The 20,799-nt window shown below is 39.0% G+C and overlaps 1 protein-coding gene across 2 annotated transcripts in view; it reads right to left on the minus strand.

Moving 5' to 3' along the window:
• Positions 1-20,799, minus strand: part of LOC115219216 (protocadherin beta-2-like) — a 262,823-nt gene that overhangs the window by 62,615 nt on the left and 179,409 nt on the right. For both annotated transcript variants that reach the window (XR_005001765.1, XM_036508561.1), the window contains exon 2: positions 14,491-16,929. Coding sequence is in view for 1 of the 2 variants with exons in the window: in XM_036508561.1 (XP_036364454.1) it covers positions 14,491-16,926 (2,436 nt within the window). In the remaining variant the exon portion in view is untranslated. The remainder of the gene's footprint in view (positions 1-14,490; positions 16,930-20,799) is intronic.

The following is a 20,799-nucleotide window of genomic DNA, read 5'->3' on the forward strand; positions in this document are numbered from 1 at the left end:
CCCAGCATGGCCACAGTCAAATAATTGAAACAAGTAAAAGATAAAAGATGAAAGAAAATCACAGAGAGTCATTGGCTGTGTTAGCAACTAAAGAGGAGCTGAAGCCCTGCACTCAATAACTGGTGCTGCTCTGTGTTGTTGGATATAAAACTGCAGGGAGACAAACAGGTGCCAGTGACACCAGTGCACCACTCTGTACCATTAGTTCACTGATGCAGGGGGACATCAAACATAACATAGAATATAGGTGGCGCTAGTGATGATAACAACAATGATTATGATGGGAGTTTGTGTTATGGGGATGGAGATACAGTTGTAGTTGTTGATGGTGAATGCGGTAAAGGTAATGACTGCATTGTTCGGATGGTGATGATAATTATGATAATATTGATAATGGTGGTCATGGTAGGGATGGCAGCGGTGGTGGTGGTGATGGTAGAGTTGATGATAGTGATGATGATATGATGACAACGATGATGATGATTTTGTGTGTATGCATGTGCAAATGTGTGTGTGCATGTCAGTATGTGTTTATAAACGTTTTGTTGTTTGTTTTTATTAATGGTAATGTTGTTATGTCTCCAAATTGGAAACCTCAGTTTTGGTGCCAGACAATCAACAAATAGGTTTGAACTCAAAATCTCTACATGTGTAATCCTGTCTTTTCAAAGACAGAATCTGTGAGAATCCTTTGAAAATACTGGATATCACAAAGTCTCTCAGGTTCTCAATATGTCAACTGTATGTAGTCCATGTCTGCTACCAGATTCCAAAATGGAAACGCAGATGGCTCTCCTTTCTTGCACACATCTAATTCCTTTTTTATCCAGTTTTTCTCTCAACACATCCGGGCTTTGCCGTTCAAACACATTTACATTGCACTTCTTACAGAACATGCTTGCTTCATTTCTTTCTACTTCTCAAGTCCTCTGCATTCGAGGTCAATATCTCACTGTCTTCTTGTCTTGAGACAGCATCCACCTGGGGTGGGTTGAGCTGGCTTCATTCATCCTCAGTGCTGCATCTCTCACAAACGCCAACCAGGCCTGGCGATTTGAAGCTAACGACTGCATGATCTCTAACCACTCCCTATTCCTTTGAATTACAGTTACTACTCATTTTTGTCAGCTGAGTGGACTGAAGCAACATGAAATAAAGGGTCACTGGGAATCGAACTCACGACCTTTCAATCATGAGCTGAATACCCTAACCACTAAGCTATGTGCCTTTATACCTACTCTTTTTCTGATAATGAGCAAGGTAATTACACTGAAGATGCCTGAGTCCTGCCTAATTTCTCATTAAAATCTTAGTCTTTGCTAAGTTTACCTTGAGGCCTCTCAATTCTTCGTTTAGCTTCCATGTCTGAAATATCTTTATCGATTCAGCTAAGAGCAATAGATCATTGCATGTAGGAGTTCCCATGGACATCTAGCCTTAACTCATCTGTAATGACCTGTGGGACCACAATGAATAGGAGAGGACTGAGGACTGAGCCCTGATGAACTCCTACCTTCACACTAAATTCATCAATAAAATTGTTATTGATTCTCACTTTACTCACTGCATCTCTGTGTACATAACTTGTACAGCCATCTCTATTTATATGAATGTCAAAATGTCTGCATGTGTGTCCTTTATACAAATCCACAATTTTTCAGTTAGAGGGCTCGCACTTTCTATGGTCATTCAAAACCGTCCAAGGGTGGTTGTGCACATATTTACATTTCCCCAGTCACCCCGCAAAGCCATTAAAAAATCAATAGAAGTGACTTTTTTGTGAATTTTCTATCCAAAACCCAATCAAGATGCCCGAAACTTGATACGCCAATTGAATGCCAGCTAGCTGTATGTGATTGGTCGGAGATTTGGACAGTAATCGTGTATATGTGTGCATGCACGCAGCTGTATATGCATGCACTAGCACTATGACCTGGCGTTGCAGGGTCATAGTGCTAGTCATAAGATATTCAGCTACACCTAGTTCCCTAATGATCACCACACTACTGAATGTGGTACCTTGTCAAATGCCTTCTTCTCAATGAATGTTAAGAACAATGGTTTGCTCTTAGCCAAGTATTTCTATTGCAGTTGTCTCACTGGGAAGATTCCATTGATAATACCTCTTCCAACCTTGAAATTAAATTGCATTTCATCAAGGTCTGCTCAGTCATAAATCAATTGCACTTTGACCTTAATTTCTTGATCCAGCAGTTTGATTTCTCTTCATTTTCCTAAACATCACAAGTTACAATCAAGGCAACTGTTGAATTAACTACTAGCTTTGCACCTTCAAAGGCTTTTGAAATAAATCAATCCCTTGAAAAACATGTAAGCCTTATCAACAGGAAGAGCATTATTACCTCAGCAATGCATTCGTCTAACCATGTGGTTCTCAACCAGTTTTTTTTTTTTTTGTTTTGACTTATGAACCCATTTGATCCCTATTTTATTCAGATGGACCCTCATAGCCATTCAATGTTTAAAAAAAATCATATATTTTTTTAATTACCTATTAGGATTTTTTACCCTCGTTTCGGCTATGCTGGGGTTACTGCCTTGAAGGGTTTAAGTCAAATGAATTGACCTCACTATTCATATTTCAGTAAGGCCTGGTACTTATTCTATCAGTCTCTTTTGCTAAACTGCTATGTTACAGGGGAAGAAAACACACCAACACTGGTTGTCAAGTGGTGGTAGAGGACAAACGCATACACAAACACACACACCCAAACAATAGGCTTCTTTCAGTTTCCATCTACCAAATCCACTCATGGGGCTTTTGTTAGCTATAGTAGAAGACCAAGGTGCCATACAGTGGGACTGAACCCAGAACCATGTGGTTGGGAAGCATACTTTTCACCACACAGCTACACCTGCACCTACTATTTAAGAAAGTGTTAAAATACTTTGTGTATTCTAGAAGTATAACTAAATCATTGTACACAAATTTTAACAACAGAATCTTATATGGACCCCCATTGACAACATAGAAAAATAGATGTAAAAATGAACCATACACACACACACACACACACACACACATGTACTCTATTCGTTGAGGTCCTTGTTTTACACTTTATTTTTTAAAGAAACGACTGTGACTTCGAAGTTTCCCTTGACCAGACTTTGAAATAGAAGATTTTGTATAACTTCCATGTTTTGGTCACTATTTAAAGAAAACCAACCCATTTAACTCAACATTTTGTATTGAGTACTTTATTTAGTATTTTTGTATTTATACATGAATTATTACATATATAAATATGTGTGTGTATGTGTATTCATCCACACAAGTATCTACATACATATTCATATATACCTATATATATGTATATATATATATATATATTATATATATATATATACACACACACACACACACACATATACATACATATGCATATGTATATTTAGTATTTTTGCTTTTATACATGAATTAATGTACATTAATATATATATATATACATATATGTATAAAGAGAAAGAGAGAGAGAGAGAGGGAGTGTAAATGATAGAGAGAGACACACATGTACACACACACATACATACATATGTATATATATTTATTTGTATGTTTCATATATATGTGTGTGAATATGTACATATATGTGTCTGTATGAATATATGTGTAAGTAGATACACACACAGATGCACGTGCACACACACACACACACACACACACACACACACACACACTCACACACAGAGAGACACATATTTGTTTCAAATTCGATTTGCTCCTATCTCCACCAATTTTTCTTTTTATATATTCTTATTTTTATCCGTGAAGAATGAATATATGATAAGAAATATGAAAATCTAATGTAATTTTGCAGAGTTCAATATGATTCCAGCAAAGAATGTTCGGTGAGTTCACATGGAATCTTGTTTACACCAAAACCTGAAACAACCATCAATTTGATCTGTATTTTTGATGTGTGTGTTTGTGTGTGTGCGTGCGTGTCCATGTGTGTGAGTTTTTCGTCATTTTCTATTATCGTTGTTATTATTATTATTATTATTATTTTTTTTTTTTGTTGAAAATATTTGTTTTAAATTTTGACAATTCTTATACATTTCTGTATGAAGAGGTATATTTCACTACAGATACACAAGAAATCTCACCTGTAATGTTGGTGGTGAGTAAAACATACAGAAAAGTAAAATAGATATAAGCAAAATGAATTAAAAAATCTATAAATATATACATATATATATATGTATGTGGTGTGCCTGTGACATATACATATAAAATGATAAAGGTCGCCCTTTTCAAGCCTAGCCAGGCTCATGGGCCAGGTTTCCCGGTTTCTGTGGTGTATGTGTTCCCCCCAGCTGGACAGGACACCAGTCCATCACAGCGTTACTCAAGAAACAGGAAGAGAGAGTGAGAGAAAGTTGTGGCGAAAGAGTACAACAGGGGTCGCCACCACCCTCTGCCGGAGCCTCATGGAGCTTTTAGGTGTTTTTGCTCAATAAACACACACAACGCCCGGTCTGAGAATCGAAACTGCGATCCTCCAACCGTGAGTCCGCTGCCCTAACCACTGGGCCATTGCGCTTCCTGCGCCCTTTTCAAGCCTAGCCAGGCTCATGGGACCAGTTTCCCAGTTTCACTGATGTATGTGTTCCCCAGCTGGACAGGACGCTAGTCCATTGCAGCGTTACTCACTTTTGCCAGCTGAGTGGATTGGAGCAACGTGAAATGAAGTGTTTTGCTCAAGAACACAATGCGTCACCCGGTCCAGGAATCGAAACCACAATCTTACGATTATGGTGATGACACCCTAACCACTAAGCCACGCGCCTCCACACACACACACACTTATATATATACACACACACACATGCACACACACATATATGGATGAATAGATAGATGGACAGACACAGACAGACATCTAGACAGCTAGATAGACCGATAGATAAGTAGACAGATATCAGCAAGGAATTGAGAAAATGGTACCTTGAACAAAATAGGAATTATAATGTTTGGTTCTGCTCTGCTCTCTTCACTTCCAGTACCCCAAAAGTTCGTTTTCTATGTTTTTGTTTTTATGTTTTAGTTTCTCATTGTGTTCAACGTTTTTTTGATGTCCTGCATGTATATATACATATATATGTAGGTATGGAGGGTTGCATTTACAACCCCTATCTCAATATGCATATATTTATATATTATTTATATTATTATATGATCGAATGCCACGCATCCTTTTCCAAGTATATATAAACATTTCCCATCAAAACTTCAGCCAAGTAGAAACATAACAGACCGGACATAGTTATATGAGACAGTAAAGCTATGTATCGTCATAAAGGCTAGCTGCCCTGCTGGTGCAAATAGTTCTTCAGAAAACAGAAAGAAGCAGAATATTTATGTTTCAATATCTACAGCTCTTCTATCTTGATTATAAATTCATATTTCAAACCAATAATCATTAGTGCACTTGGTTATGTTAGTAAATTTTCAATTCCTAACCCTGGGAAAATCAAAGATTTTCGAGAAAGAAATCAGCTAACATGAATTATACAGATACGATCAGTAAGTGGGGGAATAAAAATATGCAACACTTTCTTAAAGTTTGATATGTAACAATTATTCCTGTTGTTCACCAAATTATAGTGATGAAGCTTTTGTCTCTTAGTTAGAAATCAGGAACATCCTTCAAGAAAAAATACTAATGAATAAATAAAAAAAGAAAGAAGGCATACATATAACAGACAATCTCTTTCTCTCTCTCTCTCTCTCTCACACACACACACACACACACACACACAAACACACACACACACACAAACACACATATGGAGATCACCAGCCATTAGATACATAGTCAGATAAGACCTGCAATCCACTTGAGCTCATGTTACTGGTCAACAATGGTCTCAACATCAGCAAAAAATGTGACCATAGGTACAAGCATAGCTGTATGGGTAAGAAGCTTGCTTTGCAACCCATGTAGTTTTGGGGTTCAATCCCACTGTGAAGCACTTTGCTGAAGTATCATCTACTAAAGCTCAAAAGCTTACCAATGCCTCGTAAGTGAATTTAGTAGTCAGAAACTGTATAGGAGGCAGCGAGCTGGCAGAAACGTTAGCACACCGGGCGAAATGCTTAGCGGTCTTTCGTCTTCTGTTACGTTCTGAGTTCAAATTCTGCTGAGGTCGACTTTGCCTTTCATCCTCTTGGGGTCGATAAATTAAGTACCAGTTACGCACTGGGTCGATGTAATCGACTTAATCCCTTTGTTTGTCCTTGTTTGTTCCCTCTATGTTTGGTCCCTTGTGGGCAATAAAGAAATAAGAAACTGTATAGGAGACTATCACACACACACACATATTACAGACTTCATTCATTTCTGTCTACCAAATCCACTCAGAAGGCTTTGGTCGGCCCGAGGCTATAGTAGAAAACACTTGCCCAAGGTGCCATGCAGTGGGACTGAACCCGGAACCATGTGGTTGGTAAGCAAGCTACTTACCACACAGCCACTCCTGCACTTCATATGAGGTGTGGTGTGTGTAGATATATATATATCTTGATAATTACACAAACACATACATATACATACTAGCACACACATTCATACACAAAAACAGGAATCCACATTCATAATTGCAAACAGACACACAGACACAGGTATACATATGTTATACAGTTATAATATGAATATTCATCATAAATGACATATATAGACATACACGTATAGGCATGAATGTACACACACACATAAGGAGAAGCACATAGGCATATACATACTCATCTAGAAAGACACATATAGAGACACAGACATACCCATATACACATGACCATACACACACAAATATATAGGCGCATGTGCACATGCTCACACACACATACATACAGGCATGCATACACACACATATATATAAAACACAGTGCAACCATATGTACATAGTCACAAGTACACGTATCAACACACACACATATAAACATGTGTATGCACACACACACACACACACACATAGACACATGTGCGCATAGACACACACACACTCACACACACATACAGGCGCAAGTACACAAACCAACACAGACAGACACACACATAAACACATGTGCACTTACACACACACGCATAGTCACATGTGCACACACACATACTGGCACATGTGCACACACACACACACACCATATAGGCACAAGTACACGTACCAACACACACACACACACACCCTACATCCACCCCCACTCATCCACACACCTTCACAATTAACCACAAGGAATGACAATAGTGCCAAAAGTGTCAACGTTACCTGTCAATACAGAGTTGCAGGTGTGTGCATATGTGCACATAATTGCAAGTCAACGATGCTGTGATGCATTGACAGGAAGCAGTGCTTTATTGTGCACTGTTTTTATGCCAAATGCATTTAGTGCGTTCCACTAGAGAAAATGAAGAATCTCAAATGAAAGAGTGATGGCAGTGGTGGTGGTGGTGGTGGTGGTGGTGGTGGTGGTGGTGGTGGTGGTGGTGGTGATGGTGGTGGTGACGGTGGTGGTGGTGGTGGCGTTTTTAAATTAAGTGTTAGTGGTTGTGTAATAATGGTGGTGGCGGTGAGAAGGGTGTGGGGGTTGGGGTGGTATTGGTTGTTATAAATTAAGTGGTAGTGTTGGTGTATGTGTGGTGGTGGTGTAGGATGTAGTGGTACTGATGACGGCAGTGATGGTGCTGGTAGTGGTGGTTTTAAATATGTGGGAAGTGGTAGTAATAGCAGTTGTGAATGTGTAGTAGTTATGGTGGTAGTTGTCATAGTTGCATCAGTGGTTGTTTTAGTATACTTAGTGATAATAGTGGTTGTGGTTTAGGTGGTAGTTGTAATATTGTTAGTGGTGCTGGTGATTGTAGCAATGGTGGTTGTAGTTTTGGTGCTGGTGTAGTGCTGTTCACAATGCTGGTGATTGTAGTGGTGGTCGTTGTGGTTTTGGTGGTAGTTGTGTTGGTGTTCATGGTGCTGGTGCTTGTAGTGGTAGTGGTTGTGGTTTTGGTAGTAGTTTTAGTGGTGTTAGTAGTGCTAGTGATTTTAGTGGTGGTGGTTGTGGTTTTGGTAGTAGTTTTAGTGGTGTTTGTGGTGCTGGTGATCTTAGTGGTGGTGGTTGTAGTTTTGGTAGTAGTTGTGTTGGTATTCACACGGCTGTAGAAATGAGTTACGATGTCACTGGTGCCAAGCTGTATCAGCCTCTTTGCTTTTCCTTTGGGCAACATCAGTTCTAGCATAGAGTGGGGAGACTGGTATGCATAGGTGACGGCTGGTCTTCCATAAGCAACTTTGCCTGGACTTGTACTTCAGGGGGCAACTTTCTAGGTGCAATTCCATGGTGATTGAAGTGGGGTCTTTACCCCATATATATATATATATCCCCATATATATATATATATATAATTGTATATATATATATATATTATATATATATCGGCAAATAAACATCAGCCGGTAAACATTCTAATATGTCTATTCATTCCAATGGAATAGACATCCTGGAATGCTTACTGGCTGATGTCTGCTGAATTTGTATCCTCTCCACTCTCTTATTTGCTGTATAAATCAAGGTAAAACCACTTTTTACCCCCGCCCATATATAACACAAAATTGCAAGCTTGCCAGGTAATAACTAGCACTTGGATAAGAATAATTGGGTACACTACCAGCAGTATATTGGATAGGTACTGTCCCTTAGTTGGTTTCTCATCCTCTAACTTACACAGAAAAATATATATATATATATTCACTATATGACTGCTTGTGTATCGTTGGCAATTTTTTTCCTCCGACTTCCCTTCCTCGGATCTTTCCTTTTCCTATGTTTCTGATGAAGAGCTCCACTCGAAATGTTAAATCCTCCTTCTTTCTTTCCTTTCCTGACCATCCAATAATACTATACTTGTTCAACGTCCTCGCGTTGTTGTGTTTTCTCTTTGTGTTTTCATGTTTGGATTAACTATATACACTTTATATATACTTTACAAAAACTAAAGATGAAGACAGGTGAAGGAACAACAAGCAGGTGTATTAGTTTAATGCTCAAGAAGAGCAGTAAAGTCTTTGATGTTTCGAGTCTATGCTCTTCATTAGAAAAGACTGAGAGGGAAAAAAGAAAAAGAAAGAATGGAGAGAGAGAAACGTGTAGGGATTAATGGTTCAATGTGATGACGACAGGCTTTTTAAAGTCTACCAAATCCACTGACAAGGCTTTGGTTGACCAGGGGCTTTAGTAGAAGACACTTGCTCAAGGGGCCACACAGTGGGACCGAACCTGAGACTACGTGGCTGGGAAGCAAGCCTCTTACCACACAGCCATGTCTGTGCAGGAATCAAAATCAATTCCTCACTCAACCTGACTGCTTAGCAGACTCAACATCTTGTTCAATAACTCTGGCCATGTGATTCTAACAGCAATGGAGACCATGACAACAACGACGATAACAAGAAGAAGAAGAACAACAGCAACAACAATAAATATATAAATAAATACATGAAAATGTAAAAGCTTCTTCTATGTTGACATTAAATTTTGGTGTTTCTAAACAAGTAATTTTCACAGAAATATCTCCAGTCACATTCTGTAAATAATGGTAAAAGTTCTGCTACAATGCCAAATGTCTTACTTATTACATTAACTCAATGCTTTTGCTTTCTGCTTTTTTTTTATTACTTTAATACAGTATTTTGTTTGTATATACATACATACATACATACATACTACATACATACATACATACATATATATATATATATATACATACATACTACATACATATATATATATATATATATAATATATATATATATTATATATATGTGTGTGTGTCTGTAAGTGTGTGTGTTTGAATGTTTGTATATGTGTGCGTGTGTGTGTGTGTATGTGCGTTTGAATGTATATATATATATGTATGTGCGTGTGAGTGTGTATATGCTTATATGTAAGTATATATGCATATACTTATATACACATATGTATAAATGTGTACATATATGTATATATGTGTACATACATGTTTGTGTGTTTATGTATGCATATATATATACACACACATATATATATATACTTTTGGATGCATTTGTGTGTGTGCGTGCATATAACATAAATATGTGTATGTGTGCACACACACACCACACACACACACATATATATATATATATATTTGTTCTGTTTGCCATGCCTTCCACCCTCTCACTTCTTATTTTTCTCTTCATCCACTGCCTATTCTTCTTTTTCTTCTTCTTTTTTCCTCCAGTCTTCTTCTTCTTCTTCTCCTCCTCCTTCTTCTTCTTCTTCTTCTTCTTCTTCTTCTTCTTCTCCTCCTCCTCCTCCTCCTCCTGCTCCTCCTTCTTCTTCTTCTTCTTCTTCTTCTTCTTCTTCTTCTGTCTCAGTCTTCACCTCATTCTGCCTCGCTCTACTTTCACTTTCGCCTCCACCCCCACCCCCTCCACAAACACCACTACACCCTCTTCTCCCCACTCCTCCTCCTACTTTTGTTCTTTGCTCCTTTGTTCTTCCGACATTTGCATATTTTCTTGTTAGCTTCTTCTATCTACAGAGATAAATTTTTCCCCAGAACATTTCCTCTGTTTACATACATATACACACATACATATATGTATGTCTGTATATATACATACACACATACATATATATATATGAATGAATGCGTGTATGTGTGTGCATATATATATGCATATATGCATATATGTACACACATGCATGTGTGTTTATACATACATACATATATATATATATATACGCATGTATGTATATATATTTATGTATGTACATGTATAAACACAACATCCATTGCAACCTTTACTCTTTATCTTCCTCTCCCTCTCTCCGCTACTCCACCCTCACTCTCTTATCCAACTTTTCTCCACCTACAACAATTTTTATGATGATTGAATTTACATCTACCTCACGCCACCACCACCACCACCACCACCACCGCCGCCACCACCGACACCACCACCGCCGCCGCCGCCACCACCGCCACCACCATTGTTCCCTTGTTTTTATTGTTATTTTTCTCTTTGGATGTTGTCTTTTAGGTTTGTGGGGCTCTGTACATGATGTGGAGAGTAAGTGGGGAGGGTGAGGGGGGAGTGGTGCCATGAACTGGGAATTTTCTTGAGATTAACCACCACTGCTATCAGCGCCGATACCACTGCCACCACCCACCACCACCACCACCACCACTGCACCACCACCACCACCACCACCACCACCACCACCACCACCACCACCACTACCACCACCACTACCACCACCACCACCACCACCACCACCACCACCAGCAAGGCTATGATGACCACAAACACTATTGAGACCACTACCATCACCTTCACCATCACCACCACCTTCACCAAGAACACCATCATGCCACTGCTGATACCACTACCACCACCACCATCAACTCCAGGACTGCCACCAAGACCACCACCACCACCACCACTGCTGCTGCTACGAACACCAGTGTCATTATCATCATCACCAGTACTACCACCATCACCACCACCACCACCACCACCATCAGCACTGGGAACATCACCACACCACTGCTGCTGCCATTACTATCATCAGCACCACCAGTATCACCACCACTATCACCAAGACCACTACCATCCCAACCATCATCATCATCATCACCTGTACTACCACCAAGACGACTTCAACGTTGACCACCACCACCACCACCATCATCATCACCAATACTACCACCAAGACCACCACAACGATGACCGTTACCAGCACCACCATATCCACCACAACCACCATCATCATCATCATCATCATCATCACCCATACTACCACCAACACCACCACAAAGACGACTACTACTACCATCACCACCACCACCAACCACCACCAACACCATCATCATCACCAAGATCACAACCACCACCACAACCATCATTACCCCATGCACCCCCACCCCCACCCCCACCCCCACCCCCACCACAACCACAACCACCATCATCCACCACCATCACCACTACCAAGACCAACCGCCTCACCCACCAACAGCAACAAAAAGGCAAATGAGAAGAAAAACAAAGGAGTTTCTGTGTGTGGGTTGATGGTTGGGTGGAAGAGCGCTTGGTTGATACGGTGTCTGTTTGATTCTACACCCAGGGATTTTTATGAAGTGGTTTTTATCAAAAACGCAAGGTCAGTGCGAGAGGTATTAAACAGCGCTAAGGGACATCACTCACTGCTATGTACTTCCCTTAGATCTTTTACAACAACAATTACAACAACAAGGATTTATTGTTTCTAATAAAAGTAATCTTTTATCTTTCGCTTGTTTCAGTTACTGGACTGTGGCCATGCTGGGGCACCACCTTGAAGGGTTTAGTCCAGGCATGAGCAACTGTTTATGAGAAACGAGCCACGTGAGACATGGCTCTTACTCAGAACAGCTGCTCTATTAAAAAGATGATTCAAGGTAATAATTTTGTATTGGGCATGTTGTTTGGGGAAGTCCAGCTGGCTGTATGCGGCCCACAAGCCACAGTGGCTGGTTTAGATGAACAAACTGCCTCCAGTATGTATTCTATTGGTCTCTTTTGCCAAACTGCTACATTATGGGGATGTAAATAAACCAGCACTGGTTGTCAAATGGCAGGGTAGGGGTAACAAACACAATATAACACACACACGTACCTGTGTGTGTTTGTGTATGTACACACACACACATATATATATATATATGTATTATTCCAAACAGTTTGGTTTGGATTCTGTGCTACTTAATGTGGCCTTCCTTGACCAATCACAGCCCATCTACCACTAGCCAACTTGGACTTCCTGCACCTCCCCATTCATTCAGATTTCTACTGGCCTGAGGAAAGGCCCTGTTAGGGGCTTTGAAACTTTAAGTAGCACAAAATCTAAATCAAACTGTTTTGAACAATGCATGTAACTCTCAATAAATGTTTTGAGTGCCATTTTTATCATTTGTCTACTGACTTGTATATATATATATATATATATATACCATCAGTGGTGGCTGTCCATTGTTGGTCAAACTTGTGGACAGTAAGTAGTAAGGCAGTTGGCATCATTCTTCCCATCAGACTGCATCTCTGGGCCTCTACACCATATACCAGGTGGTTACAAAGAAAGCAACAAGCATGGTCAACGATGAGGCTGCCCTGCCCAAGCAGCTCATTTGCTTGTTGACGTCCAACTGTTGTCTAATGGAACAGATCTTCCACTTGTCTGTAATAAACCCCAAGCCACTGATCTAGAACCCCTATCCTGAAAATTTGATATCAGTACTATCAGGGTCTATAAGGTGGTGAAATGGCAGAATTGTTAGCACACCCAGCAAAATGCTTGGTGGATTTTCAGCTGTTTTTACATTCTGAGTTCTGATTCCATTGAGGTTAACTTTCATCCTTCCAAGTTCGATAAGATAATTACCAGTTCAGCACTGGGGTCGATGTAATCAATGTACCTTCTCCCCCAAAACTACTGGCTTTGTGCCATGGATTGAAATCAATATTGTCAGGGCCTATGGATAATTTCCAAAAATTATAGTGATTATTTTGTTTAGTATTTGTGTTTGGATTACAGATCAGCCTCAAATGAATTGTCCAAAAGAATAGCAACAACAAGGTGGGCCTCTATAGGTTCACTTGATCTGCAAGAAATAGCAACCAAATCTCTACTAAATTAAATACCATTGCCTTGAAAAATCAGGTACCAGCTGGATGAGGTAGTCCTAGATACACTATGTTTGAAAGAGTGACAGCAATAGAACCACCACCACCAATGCAAGAACAATGCCATCGCCAACTTAAACACTTATTTTATTGGATGTTACCTGAAATGGTCAAAGATGGGGAGTGGGGAGAGAGGAGGGGAGATGGAGATAGATAGATAGAGAGAGAGAGAGAGAGAGAGAGAGAAGAGAGAGAGAGAGAAGTGCATTTCACAGCTGTAGATTACAAACAAAGAACACACACACACACACACATGCATCAAATTAAGACTGTTTCCCATTCTATTTAGTGGTGAATTCATTACAAGAAAGAAGGAAGAAGTGTCCTAGCAACAGCATTTTATTAATCAAAACCATAACACTTCACTACAAACCTCCATTTAACCAACCAAACTCGTCCGTGCAAAGAGAGAACTTTTGTAGCTTATGAGTACTGACATACAAATTTTCCTTATAGACATAACCCTTTAGCATTTTAACCAGCCATATCTGGCCCAAATATTCTACCTGGTTTATGTTTAAACTAGCCAGATCCTGCCTTTCACGCTTACCCTATAATGTTATTCTAAAAATAAACAAAACACATTATCGAAATTTCAAAGCAACGAGATAATTCATGATTAATTCAAAATAATGTAAATAAAAGGGTCTTACATTTAACAGAATAATCTGAATGCTAAAGGGTTAGAAAAAACCCACACAAAGAAAAGAAAATCAAAGCTCAAAATGGATTATTACTTACTGGATGTGTCCCCTCTGTTGTAGCTTGACAGTGTATTCCAGAGGCAGAGACTTTCCTTGATTCCAGACTTGAGTCAAGCCCAGAGTGTGAATCAGCACAAAAGTCTGACATGTGAGCTTTTTCATACTTTCCTAGATCTGGTACAGCCACTGGAGTTCCGCTTTGAGAGGTCATCTCGTCTGTGTAAAATTTTAGTTGTCTGCTTTCATCCACAAATTCACTGGTGTTAGCAAAGTGTGCCGCCCTCTGGTTATTTCTGCGTACTATGCACATGGTAATTGAGACAACAATTGCAATGGACACAATGAGGATGGCCACAAGTATTATAATAAACAAATTGATGTGGATTTTTTTGTCTGATTTCGAATAAACAGTAGTCATTAATTTTGTTGTTTTATTGCTCACTGTTAGCATCAAAGACATTGTAGTCTTGGCAGAAAGCACTGGTGTTCCACTGTCTTTGACAACAAACTGGAGCTCATAGGAGCCGGCATCATTTTGATAAACAGTACGTGAAAATGATAGAACACCACTGTAAGGATTAACTGTAAAAAGCTGCTTATCGTTGCCACTTAGAATTTCGTATTTGAGAAAGGCATTCTCATAACTATCCCTATCTGATGCTTTCAGAACTGTGATATCATTCTTGCTTTGTGGATGGTAGTGGACATCTAAACTGAAAGGGTTAACACTAGGAAAGCTGAAATATGGTGCGTTGTCATTCTCATCCATCACTTCAACAATCACATTAGCTGTGTTGTTAAGGGACGGCATACCATTGTCTTTTACTAAAACTTTAAATTCATAAACGTCCTGTTGTTCTCGATCTAATGATTCAGTAGTTAGAATAAATCCGAAATCCGAAATTTGGAAAGGAAATAAATGGTTTTTGCTTTGCTCTAGATAAAAACTCAATTGACCTCCCAAGCCTTCATCTTGGTCTGTTGCATTGATAAAACCAACTGGGAAATTTATTTTCTCATTTTCATAGGTCAGAAATCTAAAAGTGTCCTTCGTAAACTGTGGTCGTACATCATTGACATCCATCACTTGCACAGAGAAAGAATTTTCTGTGTGTAGGGGAGGGGAGCCTTTATCTCGGCAAGTAATGGTAAAATCAATAGAATGTTCGCGTTCTCTGTCGACAAGATTTTTTATGACTACTTTGTATTTATTTCTTCCTAAGCTCTGAAGCTGGACTTTATCATGGTAAAGGTCACAGCTGACCTCACCGTTCTGTCCACTGTCATTATCAGTAACTTTTACATAGGCAATGAAACTGCCAATTTTGATTCCTTCAGAAATGGTAACTGTGTCTCCAGTGGATTCTGAAAAGAAGTTAACTTCCACCGAGGGAGCATTGTTATGTTGGTTGATGATATTTATCAAAACAATTGCGGTCGAACTGAGCGGTGGACTGCCATTATCACTTGCTTCAATAAACAGTTTATATGTCCGTCTTTTTTCCAAACTAAATTTATTGTTTAGAAATATCTCGCCTGTTCTTGGATCGAGCCGAAAATAAGTCTTTGTCAAATTTGATGTTTTCGAATTAATGTGGAATAAAAATTTACCATTTTTACCAGAATCAAGGTCTGTTGCAGACATAGTAACAAGTGGTGTATCAAAGTGATGTGTATTTTCAAGAGAGACATTATAAATATTCTTTGAGAAGACGGGAGGGTTATCATTAAGATCAGCTACGTTTATATGAATATCCAAAAAACCTTGCCTTGAAGGAGAGCCTCCGTCTCTTGCTTTAACTCTCAAGTTATATTTGTCTTTTACTTCTCTGTCTAAACTTACATCTAAAACAATTCCTAATTTGGCAGTGCCATCAACTGTTTTGGTAACAGATAATTTAAATGGATCATCAACATTTCTTTCCAGCATGTATGTAATTTGTGAATTCAGAATGCCGACATCTCTGTCAATGGCATTTGGTATAAACTTGACCATTCCCTTCTTATCTCCTTCGTCAAACTGGAGGGTTATGTTTTTAACAGGAAACTCAGGCTGATGGTCATTAATATCATTTATAATAACTTTCACTTCCAATATCTTAATAAATGAATCCATATTTTGCACAGCAACATCGACGATTCTATAGCATTCACTGTTATATTTACATAATGTCTCAGCATCTAGAGTTTGGGCAGTATACAGCTCACCACTCTTAGACACATTAAACATTTCAGTACTCCGACCTTTGCCTTTCTTTAAATTACTGAACGTAACCATTTTATAGTCAAGAAGATGTGTGTCAGCTGCAATGTTTCCGATGTAAGTGCCGGACAGTTTTTGTTCATCCACATGGTAGGTAACATCCAAACACTGGGCACCAATAAATATAAAAATTAGCAGCCACAAGTTAACGAGCTTGCTGTTATTATTGCACAGGAACGCCAACAAAGAAATATGCAGAGAACACTCCATTATCTGAAATTAGAAAGAAAAAATATATATATATATCTATATTCATATAAAAATATACACCAACACATACATATGAGTTGGTATATATATATATTCATATAAAAATACACACACACACATGTATATACATATATATTCATTACACACACGTGTTTATAAAACAAGAGTTGCTATATGATAAGAAAGTAGCTTCCCAATCTCATTGTTCAGTATTCAGTTCCACTGCTTGGCACCTTGTCCCCTGCTTGACAACCAGTGTTGGTGTGTTTACATCTCTGCAACTCAGTGATTTGGCAAAAGAGACTGAAGGAATAAGTTGTTTGTTCCTTCTCAAGCCATGTTTGGTTCATAAGGGCCGGTTTCCCAGTTTCCTTGGCATATAGGTTCCCCACCTGGACGGGACGCTGGTCCATCGCAGGCGAGCTTCTAGATGCAGAAGGAAAGAGTGAGAGAAAGTCGTGGCAAAAGAGTCAGCAGAGGTTCACCATTAGCTTCTGCCGGAGCCACTTGGAGTTTAGGGGTTTCGCTCATAAACACACACATCATCCGGTCTGAGATTCGAACCCACAATCCCTCGACTGCAAGTCTGCTGCTCTAACCACTAGGCCATGTGCCTCCATGAGAGAATAAGTACTAGGCTAAAAAAAAAAAGTACTGAGGTTGATTCCTTCAACTAAAATTCTTCAAGGTAGTACCTCAGTATGGCTGAAGTCTAATGACTGACAGAAATAAAAGAGAATATAAGATTACAAAAATTCTATAATGGTTTTTAATTTAGGTAAAAAGCCAGTATTTTTGAAGGAAGGGTTAGCTAACTGCAACATCCTCAGTACTCATCCAGTTATTTTAGAATGAAAAGCAAAGTTGCACTCCCAAACAGTTGAAGGAATCTGGGGTAGAGGTAGACCCAGGAAGACATGGGGTGAGGTCGTCAAGCATGACCTTCGAATGTTGGGACTCACAGAGGCAATATCAAAAGACCAAGACCTCTGGAGATATGTGGTGACTGAGAAGACCTGAGAAATAAAGTGAGTTCCTGGCTGTGTCCTACACCAGCTTCACATAACCAGCCCCAGCGCCAGCCCATTCAAAGTACCTTGGATCACAGGACGGCCTGCTGTGCTTACCTTGGATTGTAGGGCAACCTGCCGTGCTTGAGAAGACCTATTCAGTCAAGGACATCAACATCAAAATAAAAATCAAATGGAAATTGTAGTTGTGATATCTGTGCCAGTGGCATGTAAAAGGCACCATCCAAAGTGGCCGATGCCAGTGCCGCCTTGAGTGGCTTCAGTGCTGGTGGCACGTAAAAAGCACCAACCAATTGTGGCTGTTGCCAGCCTCCTATAGCCCCTGTGCTGATGGCACGTAAAAAGCACTCACTACACTCACGAAGTGGCTGGCATTAGGAAGGGCATCCAGCTGTAGAAACATTGCCAGATCGGACTGAAGCCTGGTGCAGCCTCCTGGCTTCCCAGAACCCGGTCGAACCATCTAACCCATGCCAGCATGGTAAACAGACGTTAATCGATGATGATGATGATGATGAATGTAAAGAGTTAGAAGAAATATTGAAGAAAGGTTAGTCAATTACAACAACCCCAGTACTCAACTGGTACTTATTTCCTTGACCCCCCCCCCCTTCCCACTTCAAAGTCAACTTTGGTGGAATTTGAACTCAGAATGTAAAGATGGATAAAACACCACTAAGCATTTTGCCTGACATGCTAACAATTTTGCTAGCTTGTTGCCTTATGTTAGAAGAAATATTGCAAGGCATCTCATTCTACTGTTTAACAATTCTGAAAATCCATTGCCATAATAATAATGGTTTCTGATATAAGCACAAGAGCGGCATTTTTGAGGGAAAGGGGTTAGTTGATTACATCAGCCCTAGTATTTGACTGGTACTTTGTTTTATTGAACCCCAACCAAAAGAATGAAAGACAAAGCTGATTTTGGCAGGATTTAGTTAGTTAATTTTTGGCTCAAAAAGCAAAAATGCAGAATCTAAACCATCAGAAAAAAAAGAAAAAAAACAGAAATAGGTGCTGGTGTGGCTGTGTGGTAAGAAGCTTGCTTCTCAACCATATGGTATATATATACCTACTGCATGGCACCTTGGACAAGTGTCTTCTACTGTAGCCTTGGGCCAACCAAAGCCTTGTGAGTGGATTTGGTAGACAGACACTGAAAGAATATATATATATATATATATATACATATATTACATATATACATGTATGTGTATGTGTGTGTCTGTCTGTTGCCTCACCATCACTTTACAACTGAAGCTGGTGTGTTTTCCTATGAGAGTCTTGAAATTGCATGAGATTCTTCATCCAGATTTTTTCGTTTCTTTGAGTCCCACAAACACTTCTCTTATGAGACATTATTACCTCCGAGGTATTGTTTTCAATTGTGTTTGTTTGTTTGTGGACAAGATATCTCAAGAACTGCTGGATGGATTTGGATGAAACATTCAGGGATGTTTGGCCTCATGACTGGCATGAACTGATTAGATTTTGGGATTGATCTGGTACCAGACAAGGATTTCCGTTTTTCACTTAATTTTTGAGAGCGATTGGGTTCATTTTTAGTATTCTTGCTTGTGAGAGCACTCGAATTTATTTCAGATATTCTCATTTTAAAAATCATCTCTGGATAATCATTAGGAGGACGTTGGTTTTGCCTTGGTGGAGGTTTGTGCTCGCTAAGTGCTCTTGTTTTAGATACTTTTGTTGGATAAGCCTACTATTTTGAAAAACAGTTAATATAGCCATAGTTTTTAATGTCACAGAAATAAAAAGGAGAGGAAGAGGATATTTCCTAAAGTAGGGCCTGAGTGGTAACGAATTAAAAACTCTAAGCTTGAAAGCAGAAATTAATATACACTGTTTCTGCATTGCATTAAGTCAGCACACCAAGTTTGGTAAAAGCTTGAGTGGACATTATGAACCCCACAAGAATTTTGCATGATTTGGGTCAAAAGTGTTGATCAGTTTCTTCAGTTTTTGGGGGTGATGTTTTTTTTAAAAAACCTTAAAATAAAGATTATTTTTCTTGTTTACTTTAAAAAAATCAAGAAGTCATAACCTAATACTCTTTTACTCTTTTACTTGTTTCAGTCGTTTGACTGCAGCCATGCTGGAGCACCACCTTTAGTCGAGCAAATCGACCCCAAGACTTATTCTTTGTAAGCCTAGTACTTATTCTATCGGTCTCTTTTGCCAAACCACTAAGTTACGGGGACATAAACACACCACAAGCGATGTTGGGGGGACAAACACAGACACTCAAACACACACGTATATATATACTTATATCCGATGGGCTTCTTTCAGTTTCCGTCTACCAAATCCACTCAGAAACTTTGGTTGGCCCGAGGCTATAGTAGAAGACACTTGCCCAAGGTGCCACGTAGTGGGACTGAACCCGGAACAATGTGGTTGGTAAGCAAGCTACTTACCACACAGCCACTCCTGTGCCTAAGATATATATCTCATACTTTGAATATAAGAATTGTAATGAATTTTCTAATGGTTGGTATTTTTAAAAACACAATATTTTTTTGCAACAAATTAAATTTTGAAGTCTAAACATGTTTCAAAGTATTCATAAATATTTTTGCTTTGATATTCTTATACTTCTTCCCTGTTTCAATAGTTTGAATAGAATGACATAAAATGATACTCAGAGTAACAATCCAAGATGCTTCAACCTCTAACTTATAAATAAAAATATATACATAAATATATATATATATATATATATACATACATATATATATATACATATATATATGCATGTATATATAGATATATATATATATATTAGATATAATATATATATATACATATATATATATATACA

The sequence above is a fragment of the Octopus sinensis genome, linkage group LG14 (assembly GCF_006345805.1).
Source record: "Octopus sinensis linkage group LG14, ASM634580v1, whole genome shotgun sequence".
NCBI lineage: Eukaryota > Metazoa > Mollusca > Cephalopoda > Octopoda > Octopodidae > Octopus > Octopus sinensis.